General features: G+C 47.4%; 1 protein-coding gene across 1 annotated transcript; it reads right to left on the bottom strand.

Annotated features, from left to right (window-relative positions):
* LOC129387003 (uncharacterized) lies at positions 1 to 19,667 on the bottom strand. Its single transcript, XM_055075625.1, has 7 exons — positions 19,143 to 19,667; positions 18,653 to 19,097; positions 16,294 to 16,375; positions 1,551 to 1,623; positions 694 to 1,077; positions 213 to 603; positions 1 to 120 (listed from the first exon to the last, which is right to left on the bottom strand). Coding segments are annotated over exons 1-7 (1,902 nt in total). The 3' UTR covers positions 1 to 118.
* Between the last annotated feature and the right edge of the window lie 1,139 nt (positions 19,668 to 20,806).

Raw genomic sequence — 20,806 nt, 5'->3', positions numbered from 1 at the left:
TGTGGCAAGCAGTTTATTCTGTAGTCAGTACAATCAATACATTTGACTGAAGCCTTGAAAACAGTTTCCACGTTGCTCGGCGCATTGCATTCAGTTTGATGGCCTAGAACAAGAGAATTTCTGCAAGAACAAGAAAACGTGAACATTAATGAGAAATCAGAGGCCAAGAGTGGCGTTAAATTGAAAGGAATTGAAAAGGAAGCAGAACTTACACTTCTTCTTGCGGAGGAGGGTAGAGTAGCTGAGAGGAGAGCCAAGGCCATAGCCGTAGTTCAGACCGTAGCCGAGCAGACCGTGGCCGTAACCGTAGCTGCCGGCACCGTAGCCGAGGGAGCCAACACCGTAGCCGTAGTAGGCTGGGGCAGCGTGAGCAACACCGTAGGTAGCAACGGCTGGGACAGCGTGGGCAACGTGGGAAACGCCGTAGGTGGCGACGGCTGGGGCAGCGTGGGCAACGTGGGAAACACCGTAGGTGGCGACGGCTGGGGCAGCGTGGGCAACGTGGGCAACTCCGTAGGTAGCGACGGCTGGGGCAGCGTGGGCAACGGTGGCAACAGCTGGGGCAGCGTGGAAAGCGGTCACGGCTGGGGCAGCAGCGTAGGTCTGGACAAGAGGAGCGGACTGGACAACCTTGGTGACTGCGGGAGCGGCAGCGTAGGTGACAGCTGGAGCGGACTGAACCACCCTGGTTACAGCTGGGGCAGCAGCGTAGGTGACAGCTGGGGCGGCGTGGACAGCGGTCACTGCTGGAGCGGCGTGGACAGCGGTCACAGCTGGAGCAGCGTGGTAGGTGGAGACGGTGCGGGTAACAGCTGGAGCAGCGACGGCGTAGCTAGCGGCGGGGGCGTATCCGTATCCGTAGCCGGCACCGTAGCCGGTAAGGCCGGAGTAGCCAACTCCGTGGGAAAGGCCGTAGTGGGAGAGACCAAGGCCACCGTATCCGAGACCGGAATAGCCGAGGCTACCGTAGCCAAGGCCGTAGCCGAGGTTGCTGGCAAGAGTGTAGCCACCGGCAACGTGACCAACGTGACCAGCGAAGCCGCTGGCGGCCAGGGCGAGGAGAATACAGGCACGCAACTGCAAGATAAAGTAGTTCCGACATCGCAAAAAAAAGGAGTAGCGCTAACTACCCCCAGCAGTGCATATAAAGCTTTTCAGGTCTGCCTATCGTAGAACGGTTTAGTAGTGATCAGTTTTCGATTTCCTATGCGACTTTTTGGTATTCATTTAAAGAACTCCTTGCACATAATACAGTTAGAACATACTTTGTATTGAGTGTCTAGAGCGGAAGTGAACATTGCAACAGCCTTTACTTGAGGGGACATTCCCGCCTAATTTTGGAATATCTAACTGTTGAATTATGCGCTGAATGCAAATGAATGCAAAGCCAGCACAAAGGAGGTCTCTTATCAGCTGTTTCTTCTAACAACAAGCGTTCGTAATTTTACATGGAGCTCGTTTATGCATGTTAATGCTAGTTATGGTGCGGGGCATGCCTTATCACCCGGTAAGGTTTTCACATAGTAGCGAGAAGTTCATTGGTGACTTACCATGGTGGTGGTCCTAGTTCGATGGAGGAGCAGAAGCTTCTGGTTGGGGTCTTCCACGAGTGCGCTTTTATACCTGTTGTTGGCGTCAAGAAAAAGTCAGAAACCGGCCTTTTTGATGGCGAGGGACACGTTACCGCTCTATTTTATTCTTGATTAACCAGAACCAAGCGTACACGTACTGTTGCATTAGCTAGACTGGTTTTCTCCGCGTTTGATGTTCGTTCTTATAAGAAAAGTTCTGCTCTTTTGTTTCTCTTGCATTCTGATCTTTCATTCGCGTGCAAGACGTGATTTGAAGAGGGCTTTTGGAGGGGCAGTACTCAATTAAACATTCAGTTCAACGTCTACCTTGGACACCATCAACAGCAGTGAAGGCGAAAGGAGGAGACACGTTCACGAGCACTGCATAACCAGATTTACCTGACATCATGGCCGAACGAACGCGTGGTATGTTTGTCTTTTTATTATTCTACGTATTGCGATAGTCATGGCGGGGTATTAGTATTGCAACCATCACTCTGAGGACGGATATAGGGCCTGTTGGGAGAACAAGGAACTGGGCGGAGGAACGTTAGCGTACTTGAAGTTCACACTAAAGTAAGACATTGTGCTGAATATGTAAAACACACAGTATATCGTCTGTTCCTTGTGGCACAGTCCAACAGAATCACTATGTAGTAAGTAAAACTAAAAAAAATGTAGTAGGACAGTTTGACACGTGATGATTATTCTGCAAGGCGAAACAGCGATGAACCAAAAGGCAATTTCAAACCATCTTGATTTCAGCGATGGTGGCTTTGTGAAAAAATTTCATGAAATTTGACTATTGGTTTTATTCGCCGACTTTTTATTTCCAGAATATGCTTCCATTTACGGACACATTGAATACTGGTCTGTCTGCGTTCGAAAATACCAGCGAGAATTCTCACAATTAAATATATAGGCAATCTGAAAGACTAAAAGAGAAGGCAAGGAAACATTAATGCAGTGGCCTTGTATCGACATGATTTGTACTGAACAGTGAACGAGAGGATGAAACCTCGTCAAATAACCATAGCGAGCCAGCACACCATAAAGCCAAAATAAAACTGTGTGTGAACGAAAAAGTTGAAACTGTATTTACACGAGCAAATTTTATTCCACGTTCTATGAAGAAGAGGTATTTTCTCAGTGCTTTCCTCGACGATCATACGTGAAACTTTCTGGCTTGATACGTTATCACCACTCAAGTGGCGTGCTTTGCCCGATTTTTCTAACATATTAAGGAACTGGAAGCATTCACCAAAAAGCCTATCGGAAAAACTATGAAATCCGACCAACCAGTCGCACCCTCTCAATAAACTACAGCATCAGACTTCTTGAGTAGTAGGCAACTGAGAACCATACTAACTATGGAGAACAAGCCAGAGCACTACTGCATTGATAAATTAAAATAATGTAAGTGGCCTTAGGCGCCAATACCACGATATAATTGTGAGGCATGCCGTCTTAGGAGACTTCGGAATAATAATGTTGATAAATTGGTGTTCTTTAAGTGCACCAAACACGCGGTACTCGGGCGTGTGTTTTTTTTTTCATTTTGACACCACCCATGTGCGGCTGCCGGACCTGGATTTGATCCCGCACCTATGGGCTTAGCAGAGCAGCGCCAAGGTAACTGCGCCCACACGGTGGGTCCTGCGGCATCGTTAAGAACGGTCAACGCACTATGCTGGTTAAACGCATGAAGCACTTTATAACGCACAGCACTTGCAATCACGCCTCAAATACTGCCTCCATGGAGCTACCAGTATATCGCAGCTTCAGGCTCACAGCCAAGAACCTCAAGAGAAATCAGGGATAATAAAATGAACTGGTTCTGTAAGTTTATTTCTGCATGAATATGTAGGTTTGATTCACGTCTCGTGTCTTAGTTTTACTGTAACATCATTGTATAGGCAGACGTCACAAACTCTCTAGGTATCTGTTTAACGAAACATACGGGCGGATCTTGAAAGGAGAGCGCTCTAAAACTGCTGGGCTATAGGAAAGCAGTGCAGTGTAACACTGCGTCCCAACGCGACAGCAGTTAAAATGGAAGAATGACCCGCCGTGGTTGCTCAGTGGCTATGGTATTGGACTGCTGAGCACGAGGTCGCGGCATTGAATCCCGGCCACGGCGGCAGCATTTCGATGGGGGCAAAATGCGAAAACACCCGTGTGCCTAGGGTTAGGTGAACGTTAAAGAACTCCAGGTGGTATAAATTTCCGGAGTCCTCCACTACGGCGTGCCTGATAATCAGCAAGTGGTTTTGGCACGTAAAACTCCATAATTAAATTTTTAATTGGTAAGAATGCCGGAAACGTGCACAGGATGCGCGCGCCAGACGCTTCAAACTTGACTTTGGCGTGGGAGAAGCATGCGTCCAGTCATGGCCTAATCAATGAAGAAAAAATAAAGCAATAGTGACCTAATGGTTAGATCACTGGGCTGCGGTTCTGCACGACAGAGGGTGGATTGCACCATCGGTCACGAATTTTTTTTTCTTGCCTCATATGGGCCAGACTTCACCGTTTTTCAAGAGAGAACTTCAACAGAAAACTCGCTTTTTGTAGAGCATGCGCGATCGCTTCAAAGTATGCGCCAAATTACTAAAGAGATATGAAAATCTCACTTTGATTAGTTAGTGCGCAAGATCACCCATCAGGCAAACACGCGCAGTTGTCGAGACGCCACAATCATCACGATAAGAAATACTACGTTAGGGCTTAGCACTGCGCACTCTATAAGCTTGTGCTAGCGTGCTTATAAGCACGCTAGCACATACCTATAGAGTGGGCAGTGCTAAGTCCTGACGTGGTATTTCTTTGTTTGCCTTCCCCGATGAGTTGTTTGCTTTGCGCTATGATAGAAAAGGATTTTCTACGAAATATTTGAATTGATTGTAATGCGGAGTAATAAACTGTGCCGTCATTAAATTGGTTTATATGTAAACAAACGTCCTAAAGGCGGAGCATGCACTGGGTCTATAGGCAATGTAGGGCAAATTGTGGGCGGACCTAATGAAATTCCACGAATGTTGCAAATATGTAGTCGAACTGTGATACAAATGGCTGTTTCACTTTTTTTAAGTTTCATGACTGAGGGTGATCTACTCTATAGGTAGTGAAGCAAAAAAATCCGCTGTTACTTGCGAAGAATCATAAAGAGTTTTGTTGCTCCTTAGCAATGGCTGCTGATGACCATTTCTTGCGCTGTAGGTATAGTGAAAATGCCGTAAGAGGTTCCTGTTCTAATGGCATAATCGTGCATTATTTTTCAGCTACCCTTACAATAAGTGTATGCGCTAAACATACACGATGCATGTAGTGAAAAGACCACTATCTTGGAAGACAACGACCAAATGAATTCATCTAACGCATGTGGCGAATAATGGCCCCAAGGAATGTCCTCCATCGGGCGAAAATTTGTTTTCGTAATTCTTTGAAATGCTGTGCGCTCTTTTAAACAAAACAATCTTTTTGGTTCCTCACGCAGCACGATATACCTAAATAATTTCGAATTTTCCTATATAGAAAAAAATTACGCAAATAAAGACGACACGACAGCAAAACTAAGCCCTGCTAAGCATGTGCCCTTCTAAGCATGTGTTTGGTGCTACTTAAAGAACCACGTCAGCGATAGTATGTAACGCGTTTAGCTGAGAGACTGTGCGGAGGGGCGCATCGGCGTGAGGATTCTGTATTCCTCCTCCTTAAAAGCGAGATGAAAGGCGATTAACCGAGGCGCCCAAATTTTATTCATCATGTCATAAGAAGCCTACAAACGAAGACATCAAGGACAACAGAGTAAGTACAATTACTTGTACTTATTAATTGAAATAAAGAAACTATAAATTAATAGAATTGAAAGTGGATGAAAGAACAACTTGCCGCAAATGGGGAACGATCCCACATCCTTCGCGCGAAGGATCTGGGATGGTTCCCCACCGGTGGCAAGTTGCTTTTTCATCCACATTCAATTCCATTAAGGATGTGGGCTAATGAAAAAACTGCCTATACACAGAGCGCGGTAAGCTTCAATGATCTTTCACGTTCACCTTATCTCCTCGCGTAAAGCGTTCGTTAGCGACATATTCATAAACGCGCAATCTTTTTACAATTTCTTTTCTAGCAGAAAACTTGTGTAGCACAAAAACGCTGCATGTAACCTAGTCCAACAAATTGCGTTTGGTGCTTGCGAACAACAATAACGTAGACAAAACAGCCGCCTTATGCACAAGTCTCACGGAAGCAGCGCCATCACTGCTTTGGTTCACAACAGTCAAGCTTACATCCACGAGATCCTTCAAATCGCTGATGTGTGAAAGCCACTAGACGCAAGGCAACTTCATTCTTGCATGCTGAAGATATCGTAACAAAAGCACCGCGCAAAAGAAAATCAGGAGTCATTCAACTCTGCGACTGTGGAGGACCATCGAAGCTGTGTAGCACACGACAAAGAGGTGGCACAGAATTTCGAACGAAGGCACGAATGCATTTATTGTCTTGGTCGGTGGTCATCGTGACGAAAGCTACGCGTACCCCGTTTATCTTTATACATCCGCGTTCACTCGTGTTGTCTATTCGTCATACACATTCGTGTTGTCATTTCGCGATATATTGAGGCAAGGAATTAGCGACCAAAATCACCGCGCCAACTGGAAGTGGGCCAGTGCCGTCAGTGCTTTCGCAGAGGGAGCGGTATTTCATGGGAACGCTAGCGTGATGAGCGGCATCGGAGCCAGCTGTGGAAGAAGACGACGAGGAATGCGCGAACAGTGGCACGTACGTATTGCTGATGATGGTAGTTTTTGTTCAATCAGGTTTGTTTACCGACACGAAAAGTGCACGGAACCGTAGCCATAGCTCCATTGTATATTTTAACACCACACTATAGTGGCATGAGAATGTGCGCGAAAGACGCCGCATGCATTGGCGTGTAGGCAACACAGTACGGTGGATTCGAGCAAGTGTCATGGCGCCGACGCAACTAATCATAAAAAATCAAGAAAAACAAAATGTCGGGTACGCGCAGACGTTCTCGCGCTTGCTTTTTGTCAGGACGGTTCGAGCGCCATCACGTGACTCTGCTCCACCACTAGGGACCCGCAGACCTCATCACCTGTCCTAGCTTGAGGGCTCTGGCGGAAAGATAAAAGAATATCGCTACCTTTAGTTTTCTTCAGGTGCCTTAGTGGCAGCAGCACTATCAGATTGAGCAGCGGAGTTCAGCCAATGTTTAGAATATTGCACAGTGATGTTACGATAGCAGTATCTGGCATTTTAAGATATAGGGTACATTCTTTCATGTATCGGAAATGCAGATATTGATTCAGGTCTTGCCATACGTATCATGATACAGATACAGGAAACCCCAAAATATTTAAGATAGTATCTAAGATACATGTATCTTTGATACTACCCAGCCCTGACCGTATGTGTAAGCTGCAGCACAACTCCGGAAATTATTCCGCGCATCCTAATAGAATGCGAAGGAATTCAACCAGTGAGATCCGCAGGTGACGTACACCTTCCAGAAGCTCTTGAATTTAAGGTGGACGGAAGCATCAACTGGTCAGCAGTAAAAGTAAGCAAGGGTCATTTAGAATATCGGCGGGAAGAAATCTGCGAAGAGATTTATAAGACCGGATTCCTAACAGGCATAGATTACGGTACAATGTAGATGTGTCTTCAAGAAGAAAGGGAAGAAAAAAGGCTCACGAGATGTGCACAAAAATGCTACAATTAAAGGCCCGTGCAGCACATCTGATTCACTCAAGCAAGCTTGGTGAATGTATGTCACCATTCCCTTTCAAACGGGATGCCAATGAATTTTCTTCATCATCATCATTATCATCACCACCACCACCATCACCACCACCACCACCACCACCACTGCACCACCACCACCACCACCACCACCACCACCACCACCATCATCATCATCATCATCATCATCATCATCATTACGGCTACGCGTAATTTTTTTCCTATAGTTTGAAGATGCAGACTCAGAAGCAGGGGACCAACCACTATGGTTCATCCCAAACCGATAAAAGCAGGGAACCTCGTTGTGGAAGCAGTCGAGCAAGGAGTACTCGCGAAATTCACACCGCCGCCGGAAGCGTTCGTACGGTATGTGGAGGAATGATTTTGCATTCTACAGAAGGAATACGTCGAAAGATTTGTGCAGAGCATCAACTTATTGAAGATGGCCGTATGCTGTACCAAGGAACTGCCTTTTCACTATAGTTTACAGTAGTTTCAGAAGTAGAGCATTAGCTTTGCCCATTTAATGAAGAAAGAAGAATGCGAGCGTCGTTCGACTAAGTGAACTCGTATGCGTGATCGCGTACTTTCTCTCATTTCCGCCTTAATTGTTCTTCGAATTATTTGCTTTTTTAATGCGAAAGCATGACATGCCCCATTAAGGGAAAACTTGAAGTCGGCGTGACTGAAAAATGCTACTAAAATGGCCGATAGCGCAAAGAGCAAGAAACGTCAGAAATATGTTCGGCTGGACGTGAAATTTCTCATGGAGGTTCCTGTAAACAAAGGAAATTATTGGGTCCAAGAAGACATTGTTTTTTTTACATATCGGTCTGGGAACAAATCAAACCCTGGTCTTCGGGGTGTGAGGTGAGCACGCCTCTCCGAAGCCAAGGCGCTTTCACTGCTCTGGCTGGCTAAAGGTGGGCCTAGTGCGTGTGTCATACCACACGTCACGTCGCAGCCATCTGCCTCACGGAACGCTAAGCGTTAAATGAGTGTTAATCAGTGTTGAAGATGAGAGCGTTCATGGGTCTAAAGACGGTCTGCAAACGATATAATGCTTTCGCATTCCCACACGTAAGAAGTCTAAGGTGTGTTGGCGAATCCTTTTTATCTAATTGTTTGTATTATTGTTTGTTTAGCTACTTCTCTTATAATTAAGCCGACTTCAATGCAGAACCATTACATACATACAACTGATCATGTGCCTCGCCGAGCGCTGCATTACGTCGGGCAATGTAGCCATCCAGTCCGCGCTTCCCTACCTGTGCGAGTTGGGACACCGCCAGCTGTGTCGATAACATGATCAATAGCGCCGATCGTCTATCCATATGTAGGTCATCCATTATCAGCCGTGACAGCCGCGCGACTGAGCTCATTCTTGGCTCTGTGCTAGCTTTGATCACTGAGCTTCACGCACCCGCATCGAAAATCTTTAAAGGCGGCAGGGGAGGGGGACGGGAGGGGGATGAGAGGGGGAATATGCGCTTGCGCGTAAGAAGACAGCAGACTTCAGCGATTCTTTTCCCTCTCAACACATTTACTGCGAAAGCCGCATTCTCCTCGTGAAGGCCAACACTTATTTGTCTGTTTTGGTTGCATGCTTCTTCCTCAAATAATATCCCTCACCCACTATAGGGAGCTTAGCAATCAACCAGCGGTTATAGGCTAGAGAAGAGTGCGAATACGTAAAGAGGCATAAAGCGCATAGTAATTAAAAATACCAATATAAGATTGGAGGCTAAATATAGTTGTGTGTTAGTTCAGAAATTACCGCTGATTAGAAATGATCAGACTCTTTGTGATGAACGCAACTTCCTTTATGTTCTGTCTTGTGTTACCACAGACACGTTCTGGATTTCAGCCATGTGGCGTCGTTGTATCGTGCCATCAGGTTCGCGTTCTAGCGTCTATCATGTGGTTATTCGCTGCGCAGTTCTTTTGCGCGCGTGTCATGTATCTGCTCGTGTCCTGTCTGCTGGCGTGCTATGTCAGCACCCGGCGCTCCTGTGTTTTGGCTTCAGTGTTTCCGTTACGGCATAGCTTGCCGAAAAACAGTTTGATTCCGCTGCTCTGACTTTGGCATTGCCCGCCATGGCCCTAAGATAATAGCGACATGGATGGGATCGCGTCAGTTGCAGAATGCGGTCAACTGAAGAATCAAGCGCGCGCCGCGGAAGCGTCTTGGAATGGCAGCGCATAGAAGGTTCGACCAGTGCGGCGAGGATGGAGAAGAGGGCTTTGTACATTATGTGTAAATGTTGGATCACTTCCTAAAGGTCTACGAGTTAAGCGACGGAGCACATGACAGACGCAAGAACGCGTTTCTGGTAGCACTACACAACGATGCCACATTACTGAAGGCCAGGACGCGTCTGTGATGACACGACAACAACGCTAGTATGGCGGACACCTTTCTTGCGAAGGAAGTTACTGAATGCTGTAGCCGTGAACTGTGCACCATTATCACATACAGCTTCCTCCTCGTGTCCGTATGCTGCTAAACACTGCTCAGTTTGCATCGGCTATAATCAATTTCTTTTATTTTACGGCGAAGCTGTCTACCTCTACCGTCCAAGGAAATTTTCGCGTCTTAACCAAAAAAGTCCCCGTACGTGAGCCGATCCCGAAGAAAGTGCAATGCCGGGCCGACCCGCGGCGGAGGTGAAGCAGGCATTAAGCACTCCCCATACGTGGGCCGATCCCGAAGATAGGGCAGTGCCCAATGCCGGGCCAACCCGCGGCGGAGGTGAAGCAGGCGTTAAAGGGATAGTGAACAAAAAATTTGTCGCCGAGATTTCTGTCTCCAGTGATAGCTGTCGCACCAATAGCGACCAAAACAACACTCTTTCTGAGGAGAAGTGAGCGAAAAGTAATTCTTTTAGGGAATATTTCTCCAATCACAGCACCTACCGGCCTTCTCCGAAAGCTCCGGCAAAACCGGATATCGCGTCACGCTTACACACCTCGAGGCCCCTTGTGAGCGATCGTCCACACTGAGCGCGCGAAGCGGCGAGTTAACGCTTGCAGCGACGCGCTTTCTTTGTTCGACCGTCCTATTCGCACCGCTTCCTCGTGTGAGCTGTTCGAAAACTTTGTCTTTCACCTCGTGGTTTTTTGGGCTGGTATGTGGAGCAGCCGTGTCAACGCCGCAGAATGCCGAGGGTCTGCTGAGCGTATGAAAACGGCAGGCAGCGGTAGTCTTTTTGTCGCGTGCCTCTGATGAATGCTTCTCCCGTAAACCGCTGGCTTGTCCACACTCTAGTTTTGCGCACAGGTGCCGTTTGACAGTAATTTGCTGTTTATACGACGTTAGGAGCCAAATGTTTGGCCAATTCAGCCAGAATGAATCGAAATCCACATCGTCTGAAGCGACGGCTGACGCAAAAAAAATTCGCTGACATGAGACTTGTGGCGCCATCTCGTTTGCACCAAGGGAAGGAGCGCGCGGCTGCGATGGTACAACGGGACGCTCAAACCGCTGCGCATGTACTCGTTCACTCCGTGGATAACAAGACGCTCCCTGTTTACAGAGGCGCATTTCAGTCATTGCACATGCCTGGCTACAATCCTCACCCGTTGCTTCATCGCATATGTTCTCAATACCAGCTACTTCCGCACATCAAGCACCTGCCGCGCGAGTGTCGGCAGCCGACTGTTAAGCTCACGCCGCCGGCCGCACCTGCGACGATGGCGTAGGTGTAGGGAGGTCTACACGCGTCAATATCTTCAACGATCTATACGTTGTTCTTTTGTTTTGCAGTGTTTACTCACGGCACCTGTATTGTGCATTGGCAGCTTTCATGTTTTACGCGCTAGCAGCTACCCATAACATACAATCAAGCGGGCGGAGCAAGCCGCTTTGCGCAGAACGCAGAGTAATTTCCTTACGTCGCCTGACATTGCATAGCCTGAGGTATAAGCGTCCTCGCGCTGTTGAAACCAAACATGGCAAAGCGTTTGCGTGTCTGAATCACGCTGGGCGCACCGCCACCGATGCAACACTGTCAGTGAGGCGTGCGCATATCGCTAACTCATTCGTGACAGGTGCGAGCTTGCGATCCGAGCCGCAGGAACCACGTTTATATCTTTATGATGCCCCCCTGATCTCTCGAGGTGAACGCGTGTACATGCAATGCACAGTGTAAATAAACACCACGTTGCAGGTCCAGACTCCCTCGGCACGGCGGAGGGGGACGGCTGCGGCGGGTCGTCGTCAATTTTGCTTGACAACGCCGACAGATCGTAGGCATACGCCTTTATCTTTCGTAGTCGTTCAGTAGGCCGCTCATCCAAGTCGGAGTCATAATCGCCGCTGATGCTATCACTCTCACTAGAACATTGTATTTTGCACTGCGCAACGCGAGGAAAACAAAACTGCGCAGCCGGTCAGTTCGCGCCGCGGATTCTGACGGTAGCTGTGACGTCAGATCCCCCGGCTTGTTGTCGGGAAGGCTTTCCGAGTGACGCGGTGGCCGCTCATAGAGCGTCAAAAATAAAGCCATCAGCTCAGAAGTAACCCGAATAATGACTATATACTATAGCAATCGTGTCTTAGAAATGCAGTTGTGGGGCTTTCTCTATATTCTTGGATTTTTATTCTGTATCCCTTTAAGCACTCTCCATACGCGGGCCGATCGCGAAGGTAGGGCAATGTCGGGCCGACCCACGGTGGAGGTATAGAAGGCGTTAAGGACTCCCCATACGTGGCCCGATCCCGAAGATAGGGCAATGCCGGGCCGACCCGCGGTGGCGGTGAAGCAGGTGTTAAGCACTCCCCATACGTGGGCCGATCGCGAAGATAGGGCAGTGCCGGGCCGACCCGCGGCGGACGTGAGGCAGGCTTTAAGCACTCCCCATACGTGGGCCTATCGCGAAGATAGGGCAATGCCGGGCCGACCCGCGGTGGAGGTGTAGAAGGCGTCAAGGACTCCCGATATGCGGACCGATCCCGAAGATAGGGCAATGTCGGGCCGACCCGCGGCGGAGGTCCAGTTGGCCATTAAGGGGCCCACATACACAGAGTGGAAGGGCACTGAGTTTTTTCCCTTGCCAATATTAGTCATATACATCCACGTTACACTGTTATAAATTTTTGACTGAGCTTTTGATTCTTAGGTTGAGGAGCCTGCTTTATCGCTTGAACCTTCTGATGAAGCGGCTGTAGACCATAGGTGTTGAAGAATTGCATTGCTCTTTTGCGAAGCCATGGAGCCATTTCTTATCGCTGCGTCGAAGATCTTGAACTAGGACGGATCACTCAGCCTCAAGGAGAGCCAGGCACCTCGCCTTCCAGTTACCGTGTTGTTTGCCTTGCAAAATCGCTCAGACATACAGTCTTTTAGATTCGGCTGCAGGAAATTAAGACTGTTGCGCGGCTTCCACTAAAGGAACAACTTTGCAGGGGTCTTCTCCATGGATAAAATAGGTGTGTTCCTATACGGGAAAGGAGACTTCTCTAAACGATGACGTAAGCTTCTCCTGACACACCCCTTCTGCTCGTCAGATAGTTATCGAAGCAAACCTTTCTTTGCGGTGTGCACGAGTCGCTCAGCACTTACATTGGATGCCGGATTAGGACGGCGTTGTGCTATCGGGCGCATCATTCTTGCGAAGGAAGTTATACCGAATGCAGCAGCCGTGACCTGTGGACCATTATCAGCTACAACTTCCTTCGGAAGTGGACATGCTGCAAGGACACTGGGCAGTTTTTAGATAATTCGGTCGGTTGTAGTTGATGTTATCGAGGTGACCTCCAACCACTTTGCATTGCTTAACCGGTCTTGGTTGGAGCTTCTTGCAACCACAATGCTCAGCCCCACGCCAAAAGGGCTTTTCTTGAAGGTTAGCGTCGCAATACAGGGACAGAGGACATCCTAGTCACACATCTAGATGGTGCAGTGGCCCAGAGCAGTGAGCTGCAGCGTGAGCCGACAGAGGGCACCAAGGCACAGGGGCTGCAGAAACTCCTGCAGTCCAGGTACCTTGCTGGCCTTAGCAACCTCTATGGAGCGGCGCGTTCATTTTTTACACCACGCACATGTTTAATAGCAACAGCTCAATATGTAAGGCGTTAATTAGAAGGAATTAACTTTGCAAAGTGAAGCTTCCTCACTCTTAGTGCAGTAGGGCTTTTGTGGTAATGAATGTTTCAATGAACGAGTTGGGGCTGTGGAAAGTATCTTTTTCCGTGAGGAATTTTATCACAGTGTTGTGTTTTAGTGAGCAACTGCATGATATTATTCTTTCTATGGAAGTAATTTACAGAAAATGTTTCCATGGAAATTCATGAGTTAAGGGTAGAATAGGCAAAGGAGGCTCTACTGAACATCGCATATTTAGCTTGTTGATTGAAGCACTTAAACATTCACTGACGGTTACAATACCAACTGGGATACATAGCGCAAGAAAGACACAGGGACAAGTAGGAACACGGGACGAGCGCTCGTCCCGTGTTCCTGCTTGTCCCTGTGTCTTTCTTGAGCTATGTATCCGAGTTTGTATGTATCCCACCAACACGCCCAAACGTTTTTCCTGCTAAGGTTACAATAGTCCCTAATGCGAAATTAAAGCGCAGCTGTATTCGTGTTTTTATTAAGCAATATCTTGGCTGGCGCGGACCATCTGTGTCGTGCGGCACGTTGCAAACGAAGCGAAGTGTACCGCAACTGCCTCGTTAATCAGGAGATTACGAGAGGCAGCGCGTGGGAGAGGCATGGGTGCATTTCACAGCAGCCGCCGCAGACAGACCTCTTATCATGCAGCGCTTTTTTTTCATATATCGTATTGGTAAACGCGCACGCCGCTTGCCCTATTGATGGTGTCAGCGGTGAAAAAATGACGTCCGCTACTCTGGCGCCATCTCGTTGCGGTCGTCAACGCTGAGCCTGTCTTACGCGGCACTACGTTTTTCTTCGAACGCTTTCGCCTTACCCTCCTCCAGCGCTTTCCTCCAACGCTCAACTCAGGAAGAGGCGCTTGAGAGCCGCGCTCTAAATTGTCACTAGCGAAAAGGTGTAACCTGCGCCGCAGAAGTGGATTCCGATAATGTGCAATAAATGCTGGCACCATTCCTGTGCGATCTTATAATTACGCCATCACTAGTGCTCTAGAACACAAAAGACACGCGCTTAAAATTGCGCATTACAACAATTTTGCCTATTCTTGGTTGGGACGAGCCAGATACCCATCGTTTTCAACGTGATAAGGTCGCTGTAATTTAAGTGTTAAGCTCCTTCCATATTTTCGGCGTTATATGATATGTAAACGCAGCTTACGCGTTCTGCCCTAGCTGTCACCCTTGCAATCTGACCTCCATGCATGTATGAAATTCAGTGAAATCTCTTTTTTGACACCAAGCTCGCACATCTTGTTTTGTAATCACTTATCTCAAGAACAGGATGTCTATGAAGTGTTCCAGGATTCACAATCGGTTCCAGTGCATACTGTTAGCAAAAGCATGGCCTTGGATAAAATTTTATGTTACCTGAAGAAGGCCATCGGCGGAGTAGAAATTTTGACACCACTTGATTAGCCACATGACATCGTGACGTGCTTAGCGAACACAACTTCTTTGTTTTGAAACGGGCATCGGACAGGTCTCTCATTTTCCGTTTCATGGTTTGGAACGGGAACATTGTGATCAAGAATGGCAAACATCTTTTCTTCGGCAGACTAGCTTCAATTTTGATGTGAGTAAAAATAAAACATACAAGTGAAAAGCTAGGCGAAACGTGCTTAGAAATGCGTGAAAGTAGCCGTATAAGCGACTAAACCACGACGAAAATGTAAAAACGGGTGGTCCTCATAGCTGTCTGCTTCTTCTACAAGGAAAAAAACAACAGTTGCTGGTCGGTACAACGACTAGTTCTGCGTGCGTCGATTGCGAACCCGCAGGCGTCGCGTGAAGCAAAGGCGACGTTATTGCAGCTCTGTATCCGATGTCCCAAGTAGCCTAGCGTGTGCAAATTCAACATCTTCAAAGTTCGAGTACATTAGAACTTATTGCATTCACTGAAGAAGCTAGTACACACACAGAACTTGCTGGCGCATAAAGGTGATGGCCAGTTATATCAAATAACTTCTAATAGTACTGAATCATGGGCCTGTTGGTGTTCCATACTCAAGAAAGCATCCGTGAAATCTTGTTGAAGGAATGATGACGACTGTTCGAACATGCCGGCATAACGATGATATGACAAGGCAGTGAAAGCGAGATAGTGGAACGTGCGGAAAGGAAATAACTTCACAGCGAAAAATTGATCACGATGGTATGTAGCCAATTAATTACGACGACGACATCACAATGACTACGTTTCGTTGTTAAAGGTCCTGTCCTCGCTCATATACATCAATTGCCGCCGCGGGCCACCTTAATTCAAACTATATCTGGTGCGTGTTTGCACCACATTGAAAGCAACCCCATAGTACCGGCCAATCGGGCCGCACTAATTTGCACTATATCGGGTCTTCGCCCTATGTCCGGTACCGTGGGGCTACTTTCAATCGCACTGTGTCCATCGTTATGTCACCATGTATGGTAGAGAGGAACTGTGATGAATTATTTGCTCTATATGTGGTGTTCGTTTGCGCTATGCTCGGTACTGGCCAGCCCTGACTCCCTCGTTCGCAATATAAACCACGTTTGTTTGCATTTCAAGTACCGTGGGGTGCATTAATTCGCATTATAGCCGGTGTTTGTCTGAACAATGTCCGTTCTCGTAAATGGGTGGTGCTCATTCGCGCTATAACTGATGTCTGTCTGCACTAATTCCCGCCACGGCCGATCTTCTAAACTGTAGCCCCATATAAGCGGGGTAAACATTGGTACGACAAAGATGGTGTAATGACTATCATGCTTTCAGTATGACACACGCATTCGTCAAAAGCGGACTTTATTCACTGTTTCCAGTGCTTACTTACGATATGACTCTTCACCGTCAATCGTCACAGATTGTGGCCAGGAGCGACGAGGGTTGAAAGTGGTACGACGACGATGATGACGCCGTTGCCAGTGGCGTCGGCAGCAACAGCTGCATAAAATTCGAAGGAAGGGACACGAAAATGTGTCGTTTTAAAAGTTGGTGAGGGTGGCAAAATGTTCTAAAAACGAACCCATTTTCATTCAAATCCGCATATCATAAGACACTCTTCTATCACCAAGTTAATACGCTTGTTAAAAGTTTTATCTAGTTGTGCCCCAATGAACGAACTTTTATCAGAACGATGGGTAATTCCGTTTCCTCGATTCATACCGATGCGTGATTGCAAGAAACATTTCTCGTAAAATAATAAAAATGTTTTTATCGGTAATAGGTCCAGGAACATTTCTCTGTCACCGGCTTGTAACGTTAGTAGCATGCCTGTGTAGAAATTAGTCTGTTTTTCTCAGAACTGAAAACAGTATCAGAGCAATGCAGCCACTGTGAATATTAAAGGAGCTGTTACTGGTCAATATAAGGAGCTGTTACTGGCATTAATGTTTTCCAATCTGGACGTAATTCCAGAAATTCAAACAACCTGCACCCTACAAAGCAAATGTGTGCCTATGAATTGCAAAGCGTAAATAGCGATAGCTACAACATGTACTTCTTTATGTGAAATAACATGAATATTTCTTTGATACATTGAAAAGATCCATAAATAATGAACCAAATAGGCTTATTGCAGTAATAGTCATTCTTATTAAGGTGAGATTCTTAATTAGCTCATCCTCCCATGGTGTTTAAAACTTGGCGTGCGGAAAAGAAGTCATGTGAGCTCGCCTCGCACAGACACGCTCTCATGCCACTGCTCGGGCGTCGGTCGTAGTCTTTTCTACAGCTGGCTCCAATGCTTCTCACCAAGTCCGTGTTCCCATAATGCCCCTCGCGCTCATGTCACTGCTCTCGCGTTCGGCTTCGTCTTCGACGGCTGGCTCGAATGCCCTTAATCATGGCAAAAAAAGCCAAGGTTAATTAAAATACTTTTAATTAAGAGACGCGAATCCACAATTTTCGATTAATCTTTGGAATTATGGCGAAGTTAATTAAGGCCCTTATAATTACTACAGAGTTCATAACGCCCACTAACCCACTACCTTTGGCCGGAGATAAACCGACTACCATTGGTGTTAATTAGAGCGAAGTTAATTCGGGCACGCTTAATTAAGGTAGCATCAGTTAAGGGACTCGAACCAACAACATTAGGGGAGGGAAAACAAGTAATAGGACGTAACAACGCATTCGAATGAGAATGTCAAGCCGTTTAGGTAATGTCTCTATAGTACGAAAACTTTCACCTTCTTTGGCGTGTGCTAAAGTAAAAACACATTTTTTTTATGATTTAGTTAACTTTGATCTAATTGAGCGGAAAAGCATCACCTGGAAGCCAATTGTCTGTGCGACAAAATATTGAACTTTGATAGCTAACTCGCTTACCTTATTGCTGGTGCTTCCTCTGTTTGCTTCAATAAATATGATAGCATGGCCACAGGGCGATAAGATAATAATTTGAGGGAATGCATACATAACCTTTTCTGAAAACTTGTATGACTTGCGGCACCAGTAGTGCAGCAATTTTTATCCGGTATTGTCTCCATGGCATAAGGGCCTTCAGATTCTATTTGAAAAGGCAACGTTACACGCACTAAATTTTCACACCTACACTGTACGCATAAAAAATGAATTTGGAGGGTAGCCTAATCATTTCCTTGTAGAAAGACCAGTTCATGTAAATATGAAGCAATCAGGAAAGCGGACATACGTGGAAATGCTAAATTGGTTTCGGTATGATCGCCTAAGCAATGTGCCAGTTAACAAAGCGAAAGAAAGGCGAAGTGAAGAAAAGCTCAGCGCGTTGGACGCTACGATGGCGGTCTAGTTTCACAATATAGGAGGGAAATGGAGATCTTTCTAAAACTGTTATTCCACTACTGACCGTTCAAACCGCAGAACAATCGAACATATCCTTGGAGGTTCTCGGCCCGTTGTCATTGTTATGACATCTTGAACATTCGCTCTGCTAGGACTGCTTGTAAGGATATGATATAAATTAATATGCTTTTCTTGTGTATGTGCTTCAAGGAGCCGTATTAGTAGATGTACAGACAGTGAGACGTAGTTGGCGGAAGCAGTTTATTCTGCAGTAACAATCCGAGCACTCGATTGATGCCATGAAAACTGCTCCTCCTTTGCTCTGTACATGGGATTCTTTTAGATGGCCTAGAACAAGAGCATTTCTGCAAGAAAAAAAACAGGGACGTTAGTGAAAAAGGATAGTTCACGAGTGGCATTACAATGGAAAAGAATTGAAAAGATACTAGAACTTACACTTCTTCTTGCGGAGGAGGTTGGCGTAGCTCAGAGGAGAGCCAAGACCGTAGCCGTAGTTCAGGCCGTAGCCGAGGAGACCGTGGCCGTAACCGTAGTGACCGGCACCGTAGCCCAGGGAGCCAACGCCGTAGCCGTAGTGGACTGGTGCGGCGTGGGCAACACCGTAGGTAGCGACGGCTGGGGCAGCGTGGGCAACGCTGTAGGTAGCCACGGCTGGAGCAGCGTGGGCGACGCCGTAAGTAGCAACCGCTGGAGCAGCGTGGGCAACGGTGGTAACAGCTGGGGCAGCGTGGACGGCAGCAAAAGCTGGAGCAGCGTGGACTGCGGTGACGGCTGGGGCAGCAGCGTAGCTCTGGACAAGAGGGGCGGACTGGACAACCTTGGTCACTGCGGGGGCAGTGTAGGTGGCGACACGAGTGACAGCTGGGGCGGCAGCATAGGTCTGGACAAGTGGAGCGGACTGGACCACCCTGGTAACAGCTGGGGCGGCAGCATAGGTGACAGCTGGAGCGGACTGGACCACCCTGGTGACAGCTGGGGCAGCAGCGTAGGTGGTGACAGCTGGGGCAGCAGCAACGACCTGAGCAGAGCGCACAACGCTGGTCACAGCTGGGGCGGCAGCGTAGGTAGCGACAGCTGGGGCGGCGTGGACAGCGGTCACCGCTGGAGCAGCGTGGACGGCAGTCACAGCTGGAGCAGCGTGGTAGGTGGAAACGGTGCGGGTAACAGCTGGGGCGGCGACGGCGTAGCTAGCGGCTGGGGCGTATCCGTGTCCGTAACCAACGCCATAGCCAGTCAGGCCGGAGTACCCAACTCCATGGGAAAGGCCGTAATGGGAGAGCCCAAGGCCCCCGTAGCCAAGGCCGGCATAGCCAAGGTTGCCATAGCCGAGTCCGTAACCGAGGTTGCTGGCCAGGGTGTAACCTCCGGCAACGTGACCAGCAAAGGCGCTGGTGGCCAAGGCGAGGACGATGCAGGCACGAAGCTGAGAGATCAGAAACAGTTTCGGCATACAAAAAAGTGCAGCTAACTACACCAAAATAGTACGCATAATTGTTTTCTCCTTTTTCGTCGTTTCTTCAGGAATTATTGTAATTTTAACAGATGGTTCGTAATTGGACGGGTAGGACTATTTATGGTCTTCATTTAGAGAACTCCTTACAAACAATGCCCTAAAAAGATATGGGGTTGAGAGTCTCGACAGTAGAACGAAACGTTGTAACAACCCTAACCATGTTCGGGTATTCTTGCAAATTTAATAATTATTTATTAAATTATGGGGTTTTACGTGCCAGAACACGTTCTGATTATGAGACACGCCGTAGTGGAGGAATCCGCAAATTTCGATAACCTGGGGTTCGTTAACGTGCACCTAAATCGAAGCACACGGCTGTTTTCGCATTCCCCCCCATCGAAATGCGGCCGCCGTTTCCAGGATTCGATCCCGCGACCTCGTGCTTAGCAGCACAACACCATAGCCACTGAGCTTGAAATGATTTTTGCTGGAAAAATTGCCGAAGTGTTTGCAGTTTCGACGCGAAAATGAACAGCTCATTGGCGGCTTACCATGGTGGTGGTCCTAGTCCGATGGAGGAGAAGAAGCTTCTGATTTCAGTCTGTGAGGAGCGGCTTTTTATACCCCATTATTTGCTTTGAGAAGAATTCAGGGCCGTGCATTCCGAGTGACGAGGACATTTAATTTGGCTTTTCATTCATATATGCCACGGAAACACTGTGCTTTCGCATTAAGCAAACCCGGTGCATTCCTTCATGCTCGTTATTCATTTTTCGTACTGCTGCAAATGGGCAAGAGCTATTCTTTTCTTTTTCTTCCAAGCTGGTTTTACATTCGTATGCAAGGCTTCATTTAAAGAATTCTTCTCGGTGGGTCGGTATTCGATAAAATATTCAGTACAAATTCTGCTTTGAATACCGTAAATGGCAGTGAAGAGGAAAAGTAGGGTGCTTGCATGACCACAGCATAACCGGATGCCTGATACTCCGCGGAACGAACACACACGATGCTTATTATCTTTTTATTATTCGACTTATTTCTACAGGCTATGCCAAGAAATTAGTGTTGCAACCGTCACTTTGAGGCAACTAGAGGGCTCGTGACAAGAGCAAGAAATGGGTGGAGGAATGTTAGAG

Source organism: Dermacentor andersoni, chromosome 3, assembly GCF_023375885.2.
Source record: "Dermacentor andersoni chromosome 3, qqDerAnde1_hic_scaffold, whole genome shotgun sequence".
In the NCBI taxonomy this organism is placed as follows: Eukaryota; Metazoa; Arthropoda; class Arachnida; order Ixodida; family Ixodidae; genus Dermacentor; species Dermacentor andersoni.
Note: the sequence above shows the minus strand (reverse complement) of the source record. Positions and strands in the feature narration are given on the sequence as shown.